This window comes from Dreissena polymorpha, chromosome 6, assembly GCF_020536995.1.
Source record: "Dreissena polymorpha isolate Duluth1 chromosome 6, UMN_Dpol_1.0, whole genome shotgun sequence".
Lineage (NCBI taxonomy): Eukaryota > Metazoa > Mollusca > Bivalvia > Myida > Dreissenidae > Dreissena > Dreissena polymorpha.
Window position 1 is genome coordinate 46,607,454 of NC_068360.1, and position 26,133 is coordinate 46,633,586.

General features: G+C 35.2%; 1 protein-coding gene across 7 annotated transcripts; it reads left to right on the plus strand.

The window, feature by feature from the left end:
• On the plus strand, positions 1–25,758 carry LOC127834716 (uncharacterized). 7 transcript variants are annotated; one of them, XM_052360737.1, is made up of 6 exons: positions 1–133; positions 9,848–10,032; positions 20,668–21,311; positions 21,655–21,691; positions 21,948–22,088; positions 22,811–25,758. In XM_052360737.1, the coding sequence occupies exons 2-6, from the start codon at positions 9,945–9,947 to the stop codon at positions 23,254–23,256; spliced, it is 1,356 nt and encodes a 451-aa protein (XP_052216697.1). In that variant the 5' UTR covers positions 1–133; positions 9,848–9,944; the 3' UTR covers positions 23,257–25,758. The 7 variants fall into 7 exon arrangements, with proteins under 7 accessions (XP_052216697.1, XP_052216699.1, XP_052216696.1 ...); XM_052360739.1 differs by lacking the exons at positions 1–133; positions 9,848–10,032 and adding exons at positions 15,258–15,276; positions 16,094–16,153; XM_052360736.1 differs by lacking the exons at positions 1–133; positions 9,848–10,032 and adding exons at positions 15,385–15,700; positions 16,094–16,153.
• Positions 25,759–26,133: the final 375 nt, after the last annotated feature.

The window sequence follows — 26,133 nt, forward strand, 5'->3', positions numbered from 1 at the left end:
GTCCACCAGTGACGAACTCTTGAGTGGTTAGCTTGCGTGTGTTTGGCAATGCGGACATTTTGTGTGCATAATATTTAACAAATTTAAGGAAAATAATTCACTTGTGTCTAAGGATTTCAGGTGGACTAGATCGGTACGTTGTATTTAATGATTTTGTAATAAAAGGTACATGAAGAATATTATTTATTGATAATTAATATGTCTGCCTAATCCAGAAAATTAACGCATATCGTACATAATAATACAAAATATATACTTCATTGAATGATACAATATGAATGGAATTAAAATAGTTAAATTAACACCATAACAATATTTAGGCTTTTGATTTACTTGTGAGACGTACACAGTGGCAGTATGATTGTTATATAAAGTATTATTCTGTTGCCGCATACCATTACATCATAATGTTCTAAAAGATCAAGTTTATAAAATGCATAAGGATAAACATTTATTTAATTTTCATCAAACATCGACATGTGTTTTGTAAACATTGTTGTATGTTTTCATTATAATATTTCTTTTCCGTATTAATAAATTCTATATGTTTTAATGTTACTTCCCTATACATGTATACAATGGTGTTTCCATTCATCGAAACACCACAAGATACACTCAGTCAGTTAAGTAGAAAATGCTTTCACAAGAGTAGTCATTTCCTTATCGTTACATGCATAATTCACCCGCAGACAGTTGTAAATCATTGTTCGGGTTGACCAATCATGGTGTTTTAGTAAATAGAAGCACATGCCTGCAAAATTCCATCTACTGACAATAAACTCTTTGGCAAAGAACCAGCAGGCGTGGCTATAAATTTATGTCTAGTGGAATTAGTCAGTAAATATAGTTTCATTATATAATTAGGAGTCATCTAAATATTTTATGATAGAGACTTTTGATTCGTTGACAATCATCAATAAACTCAATGACTGGTTTCTACATTACATTCTTAGTTATGCGTCACATAAATAGTTTTTCTTTCACAGTCCACCTGGCGTTATAAAATATCTATCGGAAGCGCATAACTTTCACTTGCGACAGCGCGTAAATCATTCCATGATTCAACTAGATATTATACCATCGACAAGTACACATAAGTTCACTGATCACTAAAATGGTTTATTTCACCAATAATAACCGATTAATAATACAGTTTCTCGTTTCATTATCTAGTACCTTGTAACTTGTATCGTGTCGGCAAACCAACACCGCAGGTAAAGGATACTTCCAAAATTGAAAATCTTGTTACATTAAACGAAAAGAAATAGATGTTTACGTTGTGAATCATCGTTTTGAATTTGAATATGCAAATATAATATGTTTATTATTTTTATTCTCGGGAAATTTGTTGCACAATATACACTTCCAGGTGTACTGTTTATTAAAAAACGATGTTGATTACAAAATTTTGCATAATATAACACATTTGTTAGAATCACGATTTTTTCAGAGACACATTTGTTTTTAAAATGCTGTGAAGTACAAATTGAAGTTAAGAATGACTTAAGACTGTATGTACGTACAGTCTTGCATGTAAGTTGTTTAAAAGGGACTTGTTAAAAAAGTCGCATGTTTGAAATCGTCATTAAATGTTTTAACTAGCCAATATAAAATATTTGAAATGGTCTTCAATAATAATAATAATAATAATAATAATAATAATAATAATAATACTATTAATAATAATAATAATAATAGAAAACAAAGAAAGTTGAGTAAAACTTGATTAAAAATATTGCCTGTCCTGGCGGGATTCGAACCGTTGACCTTTGAATCGAAATCGAACGCGCTATCACTACTATATGGCTAGGAATGCTTTTGATATTTGACTCTTATTTTAAACGCTTTGTCTCTAATACACATATTTTCCGATTCACAAATGAAAAGCTTAGCAAACGCTTCCCCGACTTCTTTTGATGAAGATTCATTAACTATTTTCCTAACATTTTTTTTCTGAATCATTATGGTTATTTCGCTTGTTTGAGTACAGTGTATGCATTCTTTTATTGAATCTAGGACATTTTCACATTTTTCCACAGTGTGAACAAGTCCCTATAAAAGTCGCAACAACAAAGCAATTTAAACCGAGTGAAGATACTATTTTAAGTGTTTACAAAGGAAAGGTACGTAACCTATTATTGACTTGCATCCCAATCGACGAAACGCTGTGATCTCCCTTTTAAAATAAACCTTGCTGGTGTAAGCAGGTGCCCATTGCACAATATCTAGCAAATACATAATTATATAATACTTGGAGTTGAAACGTGCGCTTTTTGGTCGATATTCACGCATAATATATGAACATTCGATTGAATAAGTCCATGATAGATAACTAGTAACTGCGAATCCAATTATAACGAATGGCGACATTTTACATCAAACATATGACACGTGCTCTGTGAAAATGGGGTTTAATGCATGTGCGTTAAGTGTCGTCCCAGATTAACCTGTGCAGTCCGCACAGGCTAATCAGGGAAGACACTTTCTGCCTAAACTGGATTTTTTCTAAGAATAGACTTTCTTTAAACGAAAAATATTATAAAAGCGGAAAGTGTCGGCCCTGATTAGCCTGTGTGGAATGCACAGGCTAATCTTGGACGACACTTTACGCACATACATTAAACCCCCTTTTCATAGAGCACGGCCCATATATTTTTTCTAATTAATAGTTTACTAGTGTATTCTATAGTCTTTTCCGGCTGTTCGGTCTACATCTTATGAACCCTTTACATGTTTTTCTATTAAAAAATCAAATGTCAAATTGATAAGAATATTATATACAAACACGTGATACAAAATGTACGAATTAAAAAAAAAACTTATTAAAAGCACGGCTACTAGAATATAAATCTTGCAATTGTGTGAATTGTAAGATCTTTACCGAAACATGATTTATTTATTGCAAGAAATGATCGAGTCTTTCGAAGTGCTAGTATATGTTGAAAGAAACCGTCATATGGGCAACTTGAGTAGAAGTCTTCAAGTTATGTGATTGCTTTGTGCATAGATTCTATTTTCGAAAGTAGTTAACACTTCTTGGCTATAGGTATGCATTTACACGTCTATTACCAAATGTGATTGGATTTAAGGCGGTAAATTATGCTTCATTAAGTGAGGAAACTTTTTAGGAGACTTCACGTAACCATAACTCGAACGTGTGCGCATTCCAAAAATGTCTAGTGGATCTATCAAAATTTCGAAATGTTCATGGAATAATATTTTTCATAAATTTTAAAACAAAAATACTCGCGTTATTCGTCGATTAAATCTACCAGTATCACGATGCTCTGAACGTTTATGAACGTAGTTTGCGGTAGTAACGCGCCCTTTAAACCACAGCAGTCAGTCGAGCGTGTCTAGAGGTCTAGAGGTGCATACATAGGTAGTTCACCTTCCCGATGTAAGGCGAGACACGTGTATGACGCATACGTAAAAGTAGCGAGCTGATGTTTTATGTGTAAATCGTGCGCGTTATTATTATTTATTTTTTTGTGGTTATAGTGTTCAAAACATTACTGTAGCTGCAAATCATGTATCCAGACGTATTCATGTGTTCGTATCAAATTTTCTATTCCATATAATTAAAATGACAAAATGAACTGTTTATATTCATTAATTTTGTTTTATTAATCCTTTGAATCGGCACATTGCGCGTTTAGCTTTAGGTCATGAAATTGAATTTTAATTGTACGAAAAAAAAATATTGTTAACAAATTAGACTTTATTTACATTCGTTATTACAATTCGAAATTGTACTGCATTCAAAATGGAAATAAAAAAGTCCGAAATAGAAATGGCAAATCATATGTTTCGTCCAATGACTTATGTCTTTTTATGACGATCTTTGATCATTTTAATGGTACACAGCTGCAGTTGTGTCTCATGCTTTGAATATAATGTATTACATTTATTTCCATATTTCTTGATGGTTTCGGTTAGTCATTTGCCACATGTTATACAATTTGCATAGTTCTTAAGTGAATAAAGAAAATGCTTATTTGATTGGTATCATCCGTTTTAGCATCTTATCATTTAATGACTTACATCGGCTCTTTATAAGTCATGTAATTTTTGCCATCGGATAATCATTTTATAAAACACTCTCACATATACAAGACTTATAATTTAACGATACGATGGATCTATACGGCTTTTAAATATAGCATGCTGTTTGGTGATTCGCTGGTAAGTAATATTGTGTAGGGTACCGTTTTTTCACTACCGCACGCGCTTTACTCACGATTACATCTTTATTTCAACTGATTTAAATATTTCTTATAACGGGAGAATAAGCAAACTTAAGGTTCATAACAAATCTTTGGAGTTTGGTAACACTACAATAAACTTTTACATATGAACGCAGCTTGCTTATGAAGAAACGTATCGCTTACAAAGCCGAAGATAGTTTGCACTTATTAACTTTCTTTCGATATGAGTTTATTCTCTATGCATAATTACTATCGATTATAGTACTAGCGTTCATAACAAAATACACAACAGAAATTCCCCGCTCGTTGTCTGCGGCGAGACTCCCACCTGGTGCACCGAGATGTTTCTACCAGCCTCCTTGGTGCATTCCTTACCGCAAACTTCCAATCAATTTGGTCCCCCTACAGCAACATCTGAAGTAAAAAGTATACGCACTTATTGCGTTATGACACCGAGGAGCTGTTTGAAACATTGCATTTTCTTTCTTGTTGGACTTGCTTACTAAAGCAAGATGATATTTTACTGTTGACTACTGATGGTGGTATTATCGTTAAGTGTTTGATGTGTCGGGTACAGAGTACATTCTATCACCGCAGAAATGTGTGCATAAGACCGTGCTCCATGGACTTGCATTGACTCATTGGCAAAGGTTGCATGTCATTAAATTCGTTCTGAACAGCAAGTTCTTTCCGTACAGCATTTAATGAAAATAATTAATATGTCGTTCAGTTTTGTTTATGGTACGTTTTCCGTATTTGGTTCCGCAGTGTTTTGGTTTGCACTCCGAATTTTGTTTTCAATTTTTGAAAGTACAAGTGAAATTTGTAACTTCAGATTCGATTTCATGAAGGTTTCTTTTGTATACAAAAATATTATGCCTTGCCATCATGCAAATAGTTTTATCAAAATAGTGTTATAATGTTCGTTAGCTTTCGTATCTGTAACACAAAATCCCCCAACCCCCACGCCCCCATTTATGACCTCAGGGCAGCCCCTGTGATCGAGACGTTAGATAATTGCTAACGCCTTAATATGTTCAACCACTGAGTATAATTTATACTTCTTGATTGCATAAATGATGTGTCCGGGTTGTTTCTTTCTTGCCTCACGGCGATAGGAAATTTGTTATATATTTTTAGTACGTCAACGTCAATGGGTGGTACTCACGTGTTACGCTTCCTCCCTCTAGAAATGATCGAATGCAAACTGCGGTGTCAGTGAATACTGACTATACTGAATCTATAGTTGAAAATACACATTAAGACTTGAATTGCAAAGTTACCGGTCTGTGTTCAGTAACATTTTCATGCTTCATTCGATCGCAAAGTACCGTGATCATAATTATGTTAGGTTTGCCTAAGTAATAACTTAAAAAAAATACCGGAAGCCAAATTCAGTGTCCAGTTTGAGAAATGTACATGTATAATGTTAGCTTAAGATATAATATTCTGAAGTATAGCTGGGTTTTTATCTTTATTGTTTTTATATACGACTTCGATATACGTACATCATGTGGTTTCTTGCATGAGTAGGTTGTTATTATTCTTAAATAATTATTACAATAATATTAAATTTTCAATCTGATCATCGTTTAATTTGATATGCGACACCAGGATACATATGAGTCGCGTTCTTAGAAAACTGGGCTTAATGCATGTGCGTAAAGTGTCGTCCCATATTAGCCTGTGCAATCCGCACAGGCTAATCAGGGACGACACTTTACGCTTTTATGACGTGTTCGTTTAAATGAAGTCTCTTCTTAGCAAAAATCCAATTAAGGCGGAAAGTGTCTTCCCTGATTAGCCTGTGCGGACTGCACATGCTAATCTGGGATGACACTTTACGCACATGCATTATGCCCAGTTTTTTTTAGAACGCGACAGAGGATACATATGTCAAGGGCGTATGTGCTTGCGTTGACAACAAGGCGTAGCATTCTTGCAGGCATACATCATGCAGATGTCGTGAAAACATTGCTGTACAGTGAGTGACTCAGGTCGTGCAAGTCACCGTTGTAAGTCACAAACCTGACACATCTGTCAGTATATTCTGAAATGCTGCCGCATTCGTGAACGTGATATAATGTAACGGAAAAAGAGTGTTACATGTTAATTTTGCAAAATTGCAACTAAGGAAAGAAGTAGTTATTCGTGAATTGTTTTCAAGTATTTTTCGCAAGTGATTGTGTATGGGTCGTTAAGCGTTTTAAGCTTATTAAAGTACGTAGTACTGATTAATATAACGTTGACTTTCAACAGCCTACAGTCTGGGAAAGTAATATTTGTAAACGTATACAATAAATAAAGTGCATTTCAATAAGCAAATTATTTAACAGGGATAGTTTCTAAAGTACTTCAAATTAAATCCGTATTTATCAAACAGAACAGAATCCGTTAATAAACAACAAAGCGATTAATCTCATCAAGGCATACTACAAACGATCTTCGTGTTTCGCTGAAATGAAGATAGCGAAGAGTCATATTGAAATACGCCCACCCTCACTTATTTTCTTTTACGTATTTGACCTTTCTGAATTACTTCATGGTGATCCTCTTATAAATGTAAGTGGTCGATAGTTAAGAGATCCGGATGCTATTTTTAATCCGTAATGATCCGCGCCATGCGAAAAAGGGTCTTATGTCATATGCCTCTAGCGTAGCGCCAGCCCATCCTGCTCATCCGCGCATCCTGGTCAGGAGTTACCCTGTGTTCTATGACGTCTTTTCAAGGTTCATGGTCTCATTATCGGATAGGGTCCTGACCAGAATGTTCTTATAAAAATTACGTTCTCAAAACAAGTGTTTCGCTTACAGTGAAATACAAGTTTGTGTAAATAGTATTCGACGGCGTGAAAATAATAGTCAGGTCAATCAACTACTTAACTCATTTATGCCTAGTGGACTCTCCCATCCTTTTAAATTGGATCAATTTATTTCCAAAATTGGGGATGTCTAGTTTTTTTATATATATTTAGAATATGTCTTACAGAAATTCCTTTCAGCAAACAGCGCAGACCCTGGTGAGACGCCGCATCATGCGGCGTCTCATCTGGGTCTACGCTGTTTGCAAAGGCCTTTTTCTAGACGCTAGGCGTACATGGGTTTAGCATTTGAACAACATTTTGGTATTCAATATCCGTTGTTAGATGTCGTTTACTGAGCCACAGACATACATGTTGATGTTTGATTCAGTACACGAGTTTCGATGTTCTGTCATAGAATAAACAGATACAGAATCGTGACAAAACAATTACCAATTATTATAGATACATGTTACTCTTCATAAAAATTAACAAACGACCCTGTCAATCGGCAATACATATTGCATTGTAAGAGAGCGCCATGTGCACAGGAAGTTTATTACTTTTATTCCACAAAAAATCCACTGAAAAGTAAACGAAAGCGCTCGGTGCGAATAGAATGTACACTATTGGCGCTTGGTACGATCCTAGTAGACTTGCTCGATATACTCCAACGGGATAACAAGCTATCCTGTTCACAGCAACCTTTCGGTAATAAATACAAACCAAATCGTTATGATTGTTCAATCCGTCTTTCTAATTTAATCGGATGTTCATTAGAAACGTTTTTTTCCCATTATTTTTGGGGGATATAGGCTTTTCAATGCCGTCATGCCAATCCTTCAAATTAAAGATTTGTGACGGGTTAAGACCATCTGCTTGACTACTGACCCTATAGACGCAATTTTTGGCTGAACCTAAAAATTTGGTTATTTGAATTTCAAGACCCATTTACTCTTTTGTGTTACTGTTCAATGCCTGGTTTACGTAGAAAATGATCAAAACTATTTATTTCGGACGTCGGATGAGCTACTCCATGTGCAAATAGTATCGAATCAAAATCACTGAAGTTTTATAACGAGATTTTTAATGCGTAGAAATAAGGGTTTAACAGGCACGCATTAGATCGACATAAGTTGTTTATTGGTCGATAAACAGCGATCATGAGCTTATTATCTGATTAACTGATGCGTGTATATCGTGATAAGATGCGTGTCTAAAGCGATGCGTTGGAGTTTCCAGAAATAATCATATGAGTCGTGTTCTGAGAAAACTGGACTTAATGCATGTGCGTAAAGTGTCGTCCCAGATTTGCCTGTGCAGTCCGCACAGGCTAATCAGGGACGACACATTCCGCTTTTATGGTATTTTTAGTTTCAAGGAAGTCCCTCCTTACCAAAAAATCAAGTTAAGGCGGAAAGTTTCGCCCCTGCTTAGCCTGTGCGGACTGCACAGGCTAATCTGGGACGACACTTTACGCACAAGCATTCTGCCCAGTTTTCTCAGAACACGGCTCAAATTATTACATAGATATATTATGGTTTTTGAGCAAAAATAGGCATCGGTTTATCCGTTTTCACGAACACTACTCTCTTGCAACTTAAAATTCGTCTTTTGGGCCATTAGTTCAGCTCGCCGACCAATGTCCATCAATCAGACATTAAATTTAGCCAAATCAAGGCTGATATATTATTTTCCTTATGGCTAACGTTTGTGTGTAGCAAGTCGGTGTCACATGGGCTCGTAGGCTTTGTAGTTATGTTTAGACTACTTGATCCATAAAAGCCAACTTTATGATTTTTAAACTGTAAGCATAACTAAGGTGTCTATTTAAAATAACACTTATTGAACTAAAATATCAGTCAGTCTAAAACAAGTTGTTCAATAACAGAAATGTTTTGACGAATTCTATAATTCTTTTAGGGTAGGGCCATTTATTTAACGTAACTCTAGTTACCTGAAGCAAACTATATGTGTACGCTTTACCATTAACCGTGTGCTATTTAAGCAACTCCGGGGGTTCCCCTTTATCAATTACGATTTTCATACAAAGATTATTATATCTGAAAGTCTCTAGCTTGTGATTTTATTGGGCAATTGAATCAAAATATTGTTAGGTGCTGATATAAACGACCGAAATAGTAACAACAGGCACGAACGCATGATATGGGTTATTGCGTATAATATACAAAATATTAGTAGGATTTGGGAACGGCTGCAATACGAATGGGACAGAAAGTCTAAATATAATGCAACAATTGACAACAATTGCGTCTATTTAAACATAGTTGAGTGTAAATAAAGTAATAACATTACTATTTCAGGGTCAAACGCGCGGATTAATACGCAATTTCCCGTTGTGGGAGATGCTCTTACATAACTCAGGTCTCATTTCGTTTGCTTACATTTTTGGCGCATTCCTGTCGCGCGAGCGGTTCTGTTGTTGCCCGACGTTGTTGACTGATGTGGTCTATTCGAACCTGTGCCAGGCGTGACATTTAACTTGTTTGACATTCTGTTTACTACTTTCTGTTTCCGCAATATCGAACCATCATTGTTCAAATGAATTCGATTCGGAAATAATTACGGATTTTTCTCTTAAAAGTCCCTCCTTCCGGAAAACCGCAAGCGGGAAATGGCTACTTGGCCGAACATAGGCTCTGTAATTAGTAGTAAGATAGATCGCAGCCGATGAATGAATGGATACTTCAACTGCCACGCTATTGAGACCAAATTTAGACTGCGTAAATTGAATGTAAAAGTATAAGTGGGCTGAAACTTTTGTAAATATCATGGAATTCGCATAGGCGGCAACTAAAAAAGTAACGTCTGTTACAGAGCCAGATTTTGAACCAAGGGCGCCAAACAAAAGTTCAGACGTGAATCACAAGGTCACAGGAAGAGTATATTTTTGAGAGCTGAAAGACAGACGACAATGAAGTACACGGTGGCATCCGGCGACTGCGGCAGTCCGAAAAGTCCAACAGTTGTGATTTTCCCGCCGTTTGGAAAGATTAACAGAGGTAGGGCTGCTTTATTTGTTAAGTAGTTGTTAAGATTGATATCTTAAGAAGTGGAGGCGAAACGATAGGGCATTTGAAATGGGCGCATGCACAAACAGGCCAAATGAGATGCTGAATGGAAGTTATTTGAGGCGAGACATTATACCTACATTATGGTATAGCCTTAAAGGGGCCTTTTCACAGATTTTGGCATTTTTTTAACTTATTCATTTAATGCTTTATATTGATAAATGTAAACATTGGATCGTAAAAGCTCCAGTAAAAAATCAAGAAAAAAATTAAAAAAAGGAAAAGAACATTGCCCTGGGCAGGTTTCGAACCAGTGACCCCTGGAGTCCTGCCAGAGTCCTGAAGTAAAAACGCTCTAGCCTACTGAGCTATTCCGCCGAGTACACATTCTTGACGTATTTTATACCTTATATAAGCAATCTTCGTAGTTTCACAAAATTTAACGACAAAAACAGAACTCTCCAAATTATTCAATCGTTTCGCGTTGCAACGCTTTATAATTTTTAGGTTTTAAAATCGTCAAAAGATGCATATAATGGCTATATTAGAGCATGGTTAATGTTCAGTATTACTGTTTCCTCACAAATATCATAACTAAAACGAAAAATTACGAATCTGAAACAACTTTTTTCAATTTTGTCAATTTACCAAAGCGTGAAAAGATCCCTTTAATAGTACATGTTTAAAAATGAAATTAGAACTGAAATTGCAAAATGCAGTAAAGCAAATAGATCAAATAAAACTTTACAAAGATGATTTAAAACATTATTCTTAGCATTAAACTACACGGAGATGTTCTTAAAGGTGTATTAAATTATTCGAAAACAACTAAAAACAACTTCATGTACTTGCGAACGAAGTAAAACGTTATAAGTATTCAACATGGAAACGTATTTCAAAATACATGGGCTTATAATTTTCACGTCCAAACTCATTACGGTGGTTTTAATATTAGCAATTTATTTATAATCATGATGTATTCGTATAAGGAAATTGCAAGCATGACTGAAAATTGGAAGAAAGTTTGTATTTTTAAAAGGACACCAAACTTAGGTATGGTTTAAGATATTATCTTTCCTTCTGATCCACTTTCTGAACGAGAAAATAATGTGTTTCTGTGTAAATTTGTGTTCCTTATTTTCATTTAATTGTTTGAGAAACAAACTAATTTAACACTAAGTATGATTCATGCAATTATTTTGTTTACCGGTAGATCGTGATGAAAAGAGTTGCTGTTTTATATAAAATTCATTACATAAAATATATATTATTAATTTAAATAAAAAAAATATATGAATCGTCATCAGATTTTGTGTAGTTAAAGCAAAACTATTTTTAGATGGAAGTATACACACTTGTTAAGAATAATTTGATCAAACGTTGTTCCGCTATATAAACGGCTTATAACGTATTAAGGAGACAACAATGTTTGCATTTAATGTGTATAAAGTAATGTTACAACAAAAATGCACATAAGTTTATAAGAATGCCCAAAGACTATATAGTAATGTTAATTTTCATTTTGTTATTAATTATACCACAACAATGTTATGTTTATATAAACGCTAAATGCGCAAAAAACAACCCAACTTTCTGTAATTAAAGCACACATTTTACCCTGTTTTAATACTACGTTGAAATGCAGAGCTTGGATGCGTTATTGAATATTAAAGAATAAATATGCGTTACAATATTATTTCCTTTTTGAGCATTTAAAGTCAAAGTAATTTCAAATTGCCATAATTGTGGAATAAATGCAAGGTAGGTCAGCGATAATTATGTCAGCCTATTGTACACTGTAGTATATCGAGTGCAATGAAATTAAGTAACAAACTTTAAGAGTAATTAAAAAAATCAACGCCGTAGTGATGCCGAAAAGGAGATTTTTTAGATTACTATATATAGCCCACATTCTGAATGCACTAGCTCCCCGAGGACTTAAAGGGGCCGTCCAACAGATTTTGGCATGTATTGAAGCATGTCATTGAATGCTTTATATTGATAAATTTAAACATTTTGCCTAAAATTCTCCAGTAAAAAAACAAGAATACAATTTAAAAAAGTAAAAAAAGTCACCCTCAATAGGGCTCGAACTATTGATATTTAAGAGCATGGTAAATGGTCAGTATTACTATTTCCTCAAAAATATCATAACGCAAACGAAAATTTGCGAATCTGAAACTACTTTTTTAATTTTGTCAATTTACCAATTTGTTGGACGGCCCCTTTAGTGCTACAAAATAAGTACGTTTCTGGTGGTTACGCTGTTGATTGCTATCATTGTCTCACTGGTTTGCTGTGTCGCCTTGTTTAAGTACTGTTACTTGCGCTATTTTACCAGTATTTGGTAAATACAATATTCAGAAGGTTAGTTTCTATTGAGGTCGCTTGTGTAAATTAAGCCCATTAAGAGACACTGTGCCATAATACACTCTTCTATGAGTTATCAATTCAGCAAGGTTAACTGTAAATATTAATGCTTATATTTATTGATCGTTTAATCTGTCACCTATTTGCCATCCGCATGCTAGGTATTTCTTATGTATATGTATAGAAAAGTGGATTGTAAAATAGTATACATGTTCTTTATGAAGCAGTTGTTTATCAACGTTTGTAATACACTGATAATGTGTGTAAGCATTTAATATTTTATCATAATGTTATCATCGCAACTGAAACATGTGGTCGACTTTCAACTGATTAATAATACTGGGACTAGTATATGAATACTATATCTATAATATTTATGTTATTTATATACGACATTAAATTTGTGTCACGAGCAATAGGAGCAAAATGTAAGGTATCTTATCAGTTGAGACAATTTGTAACCGTATTTGTTATCATTAATTGTTGGCAGCCTTGAGCCTTGACCTTTTCGATAACATTTGTATACAAACACGATTGACCTGGTGACAGCAGATTGTCTGCATGTCAAAACACTACGTAACACATTTAAAAGTATAGGACAAGGAAGTGGTTTTATCATATAATTGGGTAATCGGACTTGGGTAGTAGGATATGATTCATATTGCATATTTAAACCATGCCCGCTTATCAGCAGTTCGTTTAATTTTAGCATGTGCGTAAATCGCTATCGTAGATTACGATTTAATGTCAACTATATGTAATATCCTATAATGGTTAACCTAAGAGTCACATTCTCAGTGGGTCAGATAGATTAACTTTTACATAATCTACATATCTTTTGTATTAATTTATAAGTATTTGTTATTTATAAAAGCAATTGTGCATCAATAACCGACATAGGTAACCAGAAAGCATTAATAAGTTGAGGCAATAATGCATCAATAACCGACATAGTTTTCAATTCATCCAAAATCAGTAAAATGAGCGATGCTCCAGGAAATGTATTGATCTCTTCTAAGAACGGGTAACCGAAAATACAGTATACATCATAAACAGCCGCATGGTGAAACTTCGCATAAAATGACAGTAAAACGTGTGAACGTTTAAAATTAAAATACACCTAAGACTTTTAATACAAAAGAATGTAATGAAATATGACCTACATGAAAGTGCTAAAGATTGCTAATGTCAGTGACTCAAGTAAACACTTTAAAAGCAATATTATATTGCATGTGGAGATAATGAGTTATGAGTTTATATATATATATAAGATTATAAATGGACCCTTACCCTCTAAAAGATCTCACGGGTATGGACCCTTACCGTATTTGATCTTCATGCATGTCATGAAAAGTACGGTTTCAAATCAATCAATGTATTGTCCCTCGACCAATAAACTTAATCAATTAATAGTGGTTAGTGGATTTTGTTTCATGTTAATAATACGCGTTAAATAATGATGATGGTGTCGGGTGTTTATTTTACGCATGCGAAACAAATAGCATATTATTTAGTTCTATTTGAACCGTCTACCTACATTTTTTTCCCAAAAAGCAGCAGTAGCAACAACAACAACTACTACTTCTTTTACTACTACTACTGCTACTGCTGCTGCTTCTACTACTTCTACTACCACTACTACTATAACTACTACTACTACTACTACTACTACTACTACTACTACTACTACTACTACTACTACTACTACTACTTCTACTACTACTACTACTACTACTACTACTACTACTACTACTACTACTACTACTACTACTACTACTACTACTACTACTACTACTACTACTACTACTATTACTACTACTACTACTACTACTACTACTACTACTACTACTACCACTACTACTACTACTACTACTGCTGCTGCTGCTGCTTTCACTACTACTACTACTACTACTACTACTACTAGTACTAGTACTACTACTACTACTACTACTACTAGTACTACTACTACTACTACTACTACTACTACTACTACTACTACTACTACTACTACTACTACTACTACTACTACTACTTCTACTACTACTACTACTACTACTACTACTACTACTACTACTACTACTACTACTACTAATACTACTACTACTACTACTACTACTACTAATAATAATAATACTCTACTACTACTACTACTACTACTACTACTACTACTACTACTACTACTACTACTACTACTACTACTACTACTACTACTACTACTTCTATATTACTACTACTACTACTACTACTACTACTACTACTACTACTACTACTACTACTACTACTACTACTACTACTACTACTACTACTACTACTACTTCTACTACTACTACTACTACTACTACTACTATTACTACTACTACTACTACTACTACTACTTTTACTACTACTACAACAACTACTACTACTACTTTTACTACTACTACTGCTGCTGCTGCTGCTGTGCTTCTACTTCTTCTCATACTACTACTACTTCTACTACTACTACTACTCCTGCTGCTGCTGCTGCTGCTTCTACTACTACTTCTACTACTCCTTTTTTCTTCTTATTCTTCTTCTTCTTGTTCGTCTTCTTCTTTTCCTTCTTCTTCTTCTGCAACAACTAATACTACTTCTTCTGCTACTTCTGCTATTTCACTACCATAGTTTTTTCCACTACTTTAAATATTACTGTTACATACTGTTGTTACTTTCTCTCTATTCGCACATGCAATATCAGCTATAAATAATATGACCTGCCGCTGAATGGAGTATACGACAAAACTTGACTGATTATAAATGACTAGAAAACGTTGTTGTGTGTGTCTATAAATAGCAAACAGTCATACATTGATTGATCTGTAGTCTTTGGTATTTGATGGTGATTTGGTAATGGAAAGTTTACAACAAAAAAACGTTTTGCATTTAGATTATTTATAAACTGTTATGTCACCAGCTTAAAATACGATCAAGGATGATTATTTTTTTTATTTTATTTTAAATTGCAAGGATATGTATCAGTAATTTAAAAATGAATCTGGAAAGTTTTTTCATAATATTTTTTGTGTGATTGTTTTTTATTTCTTTATTACACATTATACTGGAATATTCGCAAACATGTCAGATTAACGTATTCGAACCCTCTTTGGACATAAAAATGATCGGAGTTTGCAAAAAATGGACTTTAATATTGCAATTTAAGTCATAAAAGTTTTAAATCGTGAAAATGGACCACGGGTCATCGTTAATGACAACGGTTACTCGGTCAAGATGCGACGACTTACGAGGTTTCCTGACCACAGGAAATGTCTGAGTCAGTTTTGCGGTTTTCCTAACCAATAGATTTACCTACTTCCGATGATAGCTTTTATGATAAAATGCACCACTTAATCTGAGTCACTCCGTACCGGCAAATACAAAGAAAAGGTTACATTTCCTCTGTATTATTTAAAACGACATGTCAGCTTAAACTCAAATCTTCGAGTAGCATAGTGGGGGATTAACGCCAGGGAGATGTATTTATTTTACCTGTAGATTTACGCGAATGAGGAAGTCCGGTCTATAGGTTTAAAAATAGTCGATTACATGCTCGTAAAGGTGGGTTCGATATGGTATTCCCCTTCGTTTTGTCTATGAAGTTGTAAATCCGTTATGCGTGTAATATCTGTGAAATATACTAGTAACGATTCATGAATACAACTTGAAGGTGACGAATACTTACACTTAAACATGGATAATTGTGTACGGGGACTGAAAGAGGAATTAGGTTGGTGTTTTACTTTTTATATTTTCTTACATATTACATATGTGTTGCCTACTTTCAGTTTTCTAATACTTTACTTTCATTTAAATTGTATTAATTTTTATAGTGTGTATGTTTTATCGATTGCTCTTTAAGTGACTGCTCTGGTATGTCTTTTTTAACATAATCGTTATGTTCTAATCAACTTTTATTTAATTCTATTATTAATAAGAACTTACGCAGTGTCCCACGTACTTACCGCGTTCGGACTGAGTTCAACGTATTTTACAAGTTACCAATTGAGTCGCGTTCTGAGAAATCTGGGCTTAATGCATGTGCGTAAAGTGTCATCCCAGATTAACCTATGCAGTCCACACAGGCTAATCAGGGACGACACTATCCGCCTTAACATGATTTTCGGTAAGAAGGGACTTCCTTTAAACGAAAAATACCTTAAAAGCGAAAAGTGTCGTCCCTTATTAAACATACTAACCATATCAAGGGCAACAGCATCTGATTTGGTTGTGTATGTTAGCAATATCGAGATCGGGTCACCGTTTCACGTTAACGAAATTAAACGCTGCATCCACTCCGCGTTTCTCTGTAAATATGGATTTTTTTCTTATGTATAAAATATGGAATAAAAAATAAGGTTTAAGTTTACGTTATAAATCCATCAATTCATATTTAATTTTTTTTTACCCAAATAATTTTTCGTAAAATATGCCCATTTGAATTGTATTGCAGGTTTTTATTTTCAAACGCCCATCTAATTAATTTTTCGAAGTGACGTAGTGGACAAGGTGTCCGCCTAGCGACTAGCGGGATGTCTCTGGTTCGATCTCCAGTGTTGGAGCGTTCTTTTGATATCCCCATAGACGCCAAGTACTTGTTTTACCCTGAATATGGACCGAGGGCGTTACAATAAGACGTTGGCTTTAGATGTTACTGAGCTTTAAATGTTATTGAGCTGAACAAAATAGGAGTAAACTAATAAAAACTTATTGAGTCTCCGTTCTATTCATCAAAATGAACATGACTTATTGGCAAAGTACCGTGTATACTCCTAAATGTGTGTACGAATACTAGTAACTCGTACACAAGTTATTTATCGGATGAAAGGGATAAATCTTTTATAACAAAATACATGTAGTTTCTGTAATAAATAATTAAATCAATTATGCGTCAAATGCAACCAAAGGCCTCCGGTAGCTACTTTACGTTAGACCGCACCGGAAAGTGCGCGTTTTTGACAGAAAGAAAGCTTTACTCTTTCAGTGCTGGAACCGAATTTTTAAGGCCTTTGCAAACAGTTTGGATCCAGACGAGACGCTACAGAACGTGGCGTCTCATCAGGATCCAAACTGTGTGCTATTCTGATAGTATTTTTTTTAGAAGAAAAAGCTAATTATAAAAATTCAGCAGACGACATTTAAGCAGAAGACAAATTTTCCAGCATGCAAATGGTTAATGAAAATTTAAACATTGCATGACTACTGAACATTTATAAGATTACGACGATCACGATAACGGAATAAACGAGCCGCGTTCTGAGAAAACTGGGCTTAATGCATGTGCGTACAGTGTCGTCCCAGATTAGCCTTTGCAGTCCGCACAGGCTAATCAGGGACGACACTTTCCGCCTTTATGGTATTTTAAGTTTCAATGAAGTCCCTCCATACCGAAAATCAAGTTTAGGCGGAAAGTGTCGTCCCTGATTAGCCTGTGCGGACTGCACAGGCTAATCTGGGACGACACTTTAAGCACATGCATTAAGCCCAGTTTTCTCAGAACAATGCTCAAATGAACGACGGGGGATTTACCATTAGTGATAAGGGTGCAAATGCAAAAAAACTAAGAGCCGGATTCGTGAAGCAATTAACCAATTACAGCGATAAGGGTTCTTACGCAGAAAGCCATAGTTTATGTATAGTCTTGTACAGACTCAGAAGTGTGCATTGTCTGATATGGCGATGTGTCGTTTTCCTATTTTTCTTGCGCTCGCCGTCATAACACGATCCGAATGTATGGAAATCTTGCCTGCAGGTTGTATTTTGATAGTAATTCTTGATGCAAACGGGTATCATTTGTGGTAATGTGCAGTTTTATGAACATATTAACAGTTAGAACATTGACTAATTGCTTTCATTAGAGACCACAGGTAGTTAACATGCATATTTGAATCATAATTAAAATTAGGAGAAACATGAGTAGAAGCAAATCGCAAACAACGATTATTTCTTTGAGTAACAGTTTGACACATTTATTATATCTGTGTTCTTTCAATAATTAAAAAATATTCCATATATTAAAGTTGTGTACAGTAAATTCCTTTTACCATAATTTAAGAAAAATACGAAAATATGTAGACAAGTCTATTTAATTACCGGAATTATTTTCTTATCGTAGGTATGTGTCGCATGATGATGTATTTAATTCCCAAAACACATTAACAAAAAAACAACACATTTTTAACAGCATTTACAGTCGTTTTGAAACGAAAGTGTAACTTAAATTTAGCTTTTATAAGATAGGACATGGTTGCTTAAATAGACATATCGTTTTAACCCAGTTATGCCTAGCGTCTAGAAAAAAGGGTTTTGCAAACAGCGTAGACCCAGATGAGACGCCGCATGATGCGGCGTCTCATCAGGGTCTGCGCTGTTTGCTTAAAGGAATTTCTGTAAAAAATATTCTTAATATAGAAATAAATATACTACACATCCCTTATTTTGGAAATAAATTGATCCAATTTAGAAGGATGGGAGAGTCCACTAGGCATAAATGGTTTAATTAATGGAATAAACGTCAGAATCAACGTGTAAGCAAAAACGTTATTCGCTTTTAATTGACGTTCGCGAATTGGTTTTCTTAAATCGAATAAGGCGTGCAGCTATGCGGAATGTAAAATCAGTTTTTACGGATATCAGTTTAAAGCGAGACAATGCGGTTAATTTAGCTCATCTTCGATAAGAGCAAAATTTCCCTCCCGACTAAACAATTTATATATAGTAACAACTGATAATGAATAGTTTCGATTCGGGATAACGGTTGTAGTATATAAATTGTATACTGTATAAATACCTGTTATTTGTATTGAATGATAACATTGTTTATCTAGCTACATTAAGTGTGTTGAGTAATGCTTAATGCACGAGCTACTCTGCCTTTTAAAATGTACTCTCTAGTTCACACAGGTGAAATATTTTTAGCGATTATTTTGGTATTTCTTTATAAATTTTAAACGCTTGTGGATGTACATTAAGTAATATTTTTATTGTGAATCTTTAGGGACGGTGTTTACGAGGTTGCATAGTACGAAGCTGTTTATTTTCTTTTTGTACACTATGAAACGCTTGATAGAAAAATTGCAATACGTGTTTTAGTCGTACTTGTTGCGCAGCAATTAGCCGAACTAGACATGTACATAAATAGTTGCAGAATGCTGCATCGGTGTATATTGTTAGTTTTAATAAAGTTATGACAATTATATTTTAAGATGCAGTATCATTAAACTATAAACAGTTTTAGGAGTTCACAAAACGCGGAGAAAATACGCTTTTTGTTTAATTAAATTTTCAACATTGCGACATTGTTATATTATTACAAAATAATCCAGTGTTTTTTAAGGAAATAAATTAGTTTTCCGAAACTTTGAATGCGATCCGTTGTATCTTGACATGTTATAATTTTTACTTTATTTATTTTGCACGGCTTTTATTTCTTTAATTTCAATCTTTAAAAGTGAAAGACGAAATAGTGGTATGGCTTACACACATATTAGAAGTCATTATTATTTACAATTAAAAATTGAACATGTAAAGTTTTTGCAATTCGTGTCAAGGTTTCAACTGATCTCAATTATTGGATTATGTCATTATGTCACAACGCTTTTAATAACTCGCTTCTTTTTCCAACTTTCAGAAAATCTCTAAAAATACATTTGCACTTACATTCGAACGCTTATCAAATTGTATTGAATGTATTGTTATTTAATGAAGTGAAATTTGATAACAGCGTGGGGTATACGAACATTACCAACGTGATCATATTTAAAACAATAAATAAAAGTACTGTATAAAGTTTTAGCAAAAAGCTTGTATAACAACAGCTATTTCGTTGTTCATTCCTAAACTGTCCTTTTACTTACATGGGTATCATGCATATTTAAATATAGATAGTAGAGAATAAGCATAAACTTTCCAAATAACTTCAAATTGAAACAAATCTTCGACATTTTAAAACTTGAGGATTTGGATAATGTATTATTATGTTACCTTGCCGGGATTGTGTTTAACGAAAAATTGCTTCGATTTAACGAGATAATGTAACTAAGGTCTAATGAAATAACACAGCAGCGTATCACTTATTATAGCTGTTTTTTTGCAAATGTTTTGAGAAAGAAACATGCTTTGCAGATTAAAATATAACGCACTTTAATTTTCAGGACTAGTTAAACACTGCAATCACATACATACAAGCTTTATAACTAAATAAGCTTAAAACATCATTTTGATCAAGAGTTTACTATTTTTCAGAGCCATTAAATTTGCAATTATCCCACGGAGAACCACATGGTCACCGGAAGTTTGAAAAGATTCAACCACGCATGAGCTCGTCTTCGTTCCACTCCCCTGACCACTTCCGGTCGGATGTAGGCCTACACTCACCCCACCACAGTCCTCAAATCTACCCCGTGCAAATGTATCCATTATTTACAGGTCACAACGGGCCACGCGATGATCAGGTGGAAAATAACCTCAAGGAGAAACGTAAGAACTTTTCAACATCACGTGACAGCTCGGGCAGTCACCATAACCAGTTAAATGAAGCTGAAGAGGCAGCGCCGTCGAAGGGGAAATTGTCGATAACCTCGAGAATGTCGATTATTATTGTTGGACTGCTTGTTATTCTTTGCTGCGTTGTATCTTTTGCCGCCCTGATCATGAACATCCGTCACCAAGTCACGATTTCAAACCTGCTCACGACGACCGAGACTTTGCGCAGTGCGCTTGCGAAGGCGGAAGATCGATCGAATTTGTGTCTGCCGTGTGCGGATCTTTCGTTGGGGCCATTCCCGGAAAATACACCGGGACTCGATGAGCTTCTGAAACGCGATGAAGACGGGCATCACATTTGCTGTGCAAAAACGTCTCACCAAACGTCAGTGTTCCTGAATTTGGTAAGTTTTGTTTGTTTTTACAAGAATGACATTTACATGCGCATTATTTTGTGTATCAAGACGATCGCTCTGTATTTAGCATATGCGTAAAGTGTCGACCCAGATTAGCATGTGCAGTCCGCACAGGCTAATCAGGGACGACACTTTCCGCTTTTATGGTATTTTTAGTTTCAAGGAAGTCAATCCTTACCGAAAATCAAGTTTAGGCGGAAAGTGTCGTCCCTGATTAGCCTGTGCGGACTGCACAGGCTAGTCTGGGATGACACTTTAAGCACATGCATTAAGCCCAGTTTTCTCAGAACAAGACTCATATACTAATAGACAATACTGTTTTCTTTTACAGTTCGCAAAAAGAAAGCAGGAGGAAAAATGTGCTCAAGGTAAAATATCTAAAGATTTTCAAATGCATCTATTATAGTATATCAACCTTACTTTAAATGCAGAACATTTCTTATTGTTAAAATGGTCAATTTCCATATAAATTGCACAAATGCTACCAAATTGAATTATTAAACCTTAATTTAATTATTATTTACATAATATGCTAGTGATTAGAAGTGTTACGTAATTTCTTTGCTTATGGTTGTATTTCTAATCAATTCATTTGAACATAAAACAAAAAAAATCTTTCAATAGAGTTAATCAACTCGGAGACCAAGCCGTCTGCATTGTGCAATCCTTCCGGTACTGCTGGCTCTCCGTCCATTCCCACAAATGGTAACTCATTCGGCAACATATCAGCGCACCTGCAGGCCGGGACGCAGCCGTCAAATCTAGGTGAGGTTACAATACACGTAACTTTATCGGGGAACACTGTGCTTTATTAACCTATTTATGCCTAGTAGACTCCCCCTCCTTCAAAATTTGATCATTTTTCCAAAATTAGGGATGCCTAGTATATTTATTTCTATATTTAGAATATTTCGTACAGAAATTCATTTAAGCAAACAGTGCGGCGTCTCATCTGGGTCTACGCTGTTTGCCAAGGCCTTTTTTCTAGATGCTAGGCATTAATGGGTTAAGCTAGCGAATGTCTGAATTTACATGAGGTATCATTAATTTAAACCTGACGAGTAAGCTTTCAAGATAACTACCTGATTTGTTAAACGCGAAACATTAAAATTGCACCACGACGACATTAAAATACCCTTTGATTCTATCGATTTCACACTTCCCGGTTATCACGTTTCTTATTTCAACATTTTAACTGGAAAACCAGTAATGTATGCGTCAATATTCGGTAATATCTGTAATAAATATCTTAAAGAATAATGGTTTCACGGATTTTATTTCAATCTTTATTTTCAATAGAATAGAACGAAATTAGTTTGAAGGACAATCAACTATCGTTTGAAAAAAGTCGCTTAATACATATAGTATGCTTTAATTAAATGAGGAAGTCCTGACACCTCAAAGCAGCTTATATAGATATAGACGAAAGTGCAACACGATATTGTTTTGTCTCAGATATTCAGTAGAAGTGTTATTTTTTCTTCCAGTCGGAGACGTTCCGATCCGGAATTGGAGTATCGGCCCGGTCGCGCCTGGAACTCACCTCACCAACATACAGCTCTCCCATGACAACCATTCCCTAGTCATTCCGGAGTCCGGCCGCTACTTCCTGTACAGTCAGGTCGGTTTCCTCATCTACTACAAGCAAGACCAGCAAGACACGCTGCTTGATCCGCAGGATCGCTCGCAGTCGCTGTTCCACTCCGTCTACCGTTACAACGTCATCTATCCCTTGGGCGACCAGGAACTGTTGCGAAGTGACGTCACACAGTGCTGGGAACAGAAGAAAGACTACGGACGGTACACGAGCTACGTCGGCGCCTCAGTCCAACTCAATAAGGGCGATCTGATCTATGTTAAAGTCTCTAAAATCCAACTCCTTGCCCAGGGAGAAGCCGGAGTAACATATTTCGGTTTGTTCAAGATAGGTTGAGAACCAATAGATGACATTTCCAAGGGTTTTAATCTATTGTCATGTGTTCATATTGACAAACGGGCTTCCAATCATTTTTGACATTGTGCTTTATATGGGCTGGTTCCCAAAGTGATGGAACGTTCGCTGGTTTTCTAATATATACTGTTTCTGGTTTGTTGGTTATTTACATTTCGTCAGCTCGAAGCCTGTTGAGGACAGGAATATTCCCGACCTGACTGAACGTGTCTCGTAAAAAGCAGCCACGCCGGGAGTTAAGCATATCCGGTCACGTGCTCAGTAGCGTCCGAACTTCATGCGATAATACCGTCGTTGCATATCTCGTCACGTCCGCTAAAGAGACCATATTCTTGGAATGACACTGGTATGACATGTCCGGTCACTTGCCTGCTGAACAAACAATGCAATATTCGGTACAAGACAACTATCCACCGGGTGAGAATATACAGATCGTCCTATTATGGTTCGCGTTCTTTGGGACATTGCAGACGCGATGGTAACCAGTACGATAGAACTTATAATACTTAGTGAACATTCTGCTCCGTCGAAGCGAGAAATGCCAAATGAATGACTTTACCAAGTGCCTTTTGAGAAACAATGATGCCATACTACATAAGTTTTCCATTTTTAACTGTTGCTCAAATTTAAATGTTGTGCAAAATTGTGGACATTCATTGATCCGCGTCATGCGAAATGGGGTCTTATGAGATGTGAGGCCAGCATAGCTCTAGACAAGCCTTCGCAATCGCGTAGTTAGGTCAGGGGCTTCCGCGTCCGCATTTGGCGTAAGATCCATTTTCGCATGACGCGTCTCAGATATGTATATAGCTTGATAAATATTTTATAAGTTTATTTATGTATTTTAGGTAAGCTACCTGTGATATATTTTTTCAGTGTTGCTACGATGCTATGTTGTGCTTCTGTTATTGAAAAATGTGATTTTATTGTGTTCAATGTTAAAATGTTACAATGGTCATATACGAATTTTCAGCTGAAGTCGTATTTCACGCATATAAAATATGCATACATCTATGAACATGTTTGTATATGTTCTATTTATTCAAACTCATTACATTCATAGTGTACACGTTTATTTTGATAAAGTCCTTAATATGTTGAACATTTTAATTATTTCAAAACCATTTGTAAACATAATTATAATTTGTTTTCAAAAATGTACTAGCATGAAGTAAATCAAACATGTTTTACATGCATATTTCGTTCGTAATCAACAGTATAGAAGCATTATTAAAAAAAGCATCTTTCGAATCGTGTTATACATGGTTGTGTTTATGATTATTATGTTATATTCTTGTAGATAACTTATCACGGATTCAAAGACGATAATTATATTGTGAGAATTACTAAGCTGTTTGCTGTACATTTATTCAAATAAGCAAAATGCATATTGGGGTAAGATAATAAAGGGAGTAGTGTCATTTAAGTAACAGCATGTATTCTCGCATTGAATACATAAAAATACGAGATATCTGGCGTAACTAAATATATAAAAGTGAACAATTGTTGTTAACTACTAGTATTTGGATGACTATTGAGTCGTGTTTTGAGAAAACTGAGCATAATGCATGTGCGTAAAGTTTCGTCCCAGATTACCCTGTGCAGTCCGCACAGGCTAATCAGGGACGACACTTTCCGCCTAAATTGGATTTTTGCTAAGAAGATACTTCATTTAAACGAAAAATGTCATAAAAGCGGAAAGTGTCGTCCCTGATTAGACTGTGCGGACTGCACAGGCTAATCTGGGACGACACTTTTCGCACATGCATTATGCCCAGTTTTCTCAGAACGCGACTCATTTGCTCAGTCTCATGTCAACGTGCTTAGCAAAGATTAACAAGAAACAAAGTATCGTTTTCAATACTAAACATTATGGATGAAAATACTGTACATCTATGTCACGAGTCGTGTTTTGAGAAAACTGAGCATAATGTATGTGCGTAAAGTTTCGTCCCAGATTACCCTGTGCAGTCCGCACAGGCTAATCAGGGACGACACTTTCCGCCTAAATTGGATTTTTGCTAAGAAGATACTTCATTTAAACGAAAAATGTCATAAAAGCGGAAAGTGTCGTCCCTGATTAGACTGTGCGGACTGCACAGGCTAATCTGGGACGACACTTTTCGCACATGCATTATGCCCAGTTTTCTCAGAACGCGACTCATTTGCTCAGTCTCATGTCAACGTGCTTAGCAAAGATTAACAAGAAACAAAGTATCGTTTTCAATACTAAACATTATGGTTGAAAATACTGTACATCTATGTCACGAGTTTTATTGAGACTTGTCGATTTTGATTAATATTGACAACATTTATCTACGCTAATTAAATTATGAATTCTTATTTTTCGATTTTACAGTTTTGTTGGCAATAAAAGAAATGATAATTCATGTTATGTAAATTACGTTATGTTTATTTTTGTATGTATTTGACTTTTTGTATAACAAAAAACTCAAATTAAATCAATAAACATTAAACAAAGTTTATTGTTTTGTCTTATATATTGTTTGCCTACATCTACGTTGGTGTGTATTGGTTTGCAAATTTCGGTCGGTTTGTATGTCGCTTTGGTGGTCTGCAGGCAACATTTTTACTATATAATCACAATTCATTATTACATATAAAAGACGTGCGGCCTTTGAATTTCATAGAAGTAAATTTCAGCTCAAACGAAAGACTTTAAACCTTGTGTCAAAGCTATAAAAAAAACAACCTTTAACACATTCGGTACCCCTCGCAGATTATCATAATCGTATCCGAAATTTGACGGAAAGGGCCGAGAATGTGCGATTGCCTTAAACAAAGAGAAATACGTATATGTGTGTGTTCAATCTCCACGCAGAGTTGTCGTTCCTTACT

Bases quoted from the DNA above. Each gene is read 5' to 3' on its own strand.
- LOC127834716 (XM_052360736.1), top strand. From the start codon at position 15,658: ATGCGACGACTTACGAGGTTTCCTGACCACAGGAAATGTCTGA. The intron at 15,701-16,093 runs GTCAGTTTTGCG...TACAACTTGAAG, and splicing joins TGACCACAGGAAATGTCTGA to GTGACGAATACTTACACTTA. The intron at 22,089-22,810 runs GTGAGGTTACAA...TTTTTCTTCCAG, and splicing joins GACGCAGCCGTCAAATCTAG to TCGGAGACGTTCCGATCCGG.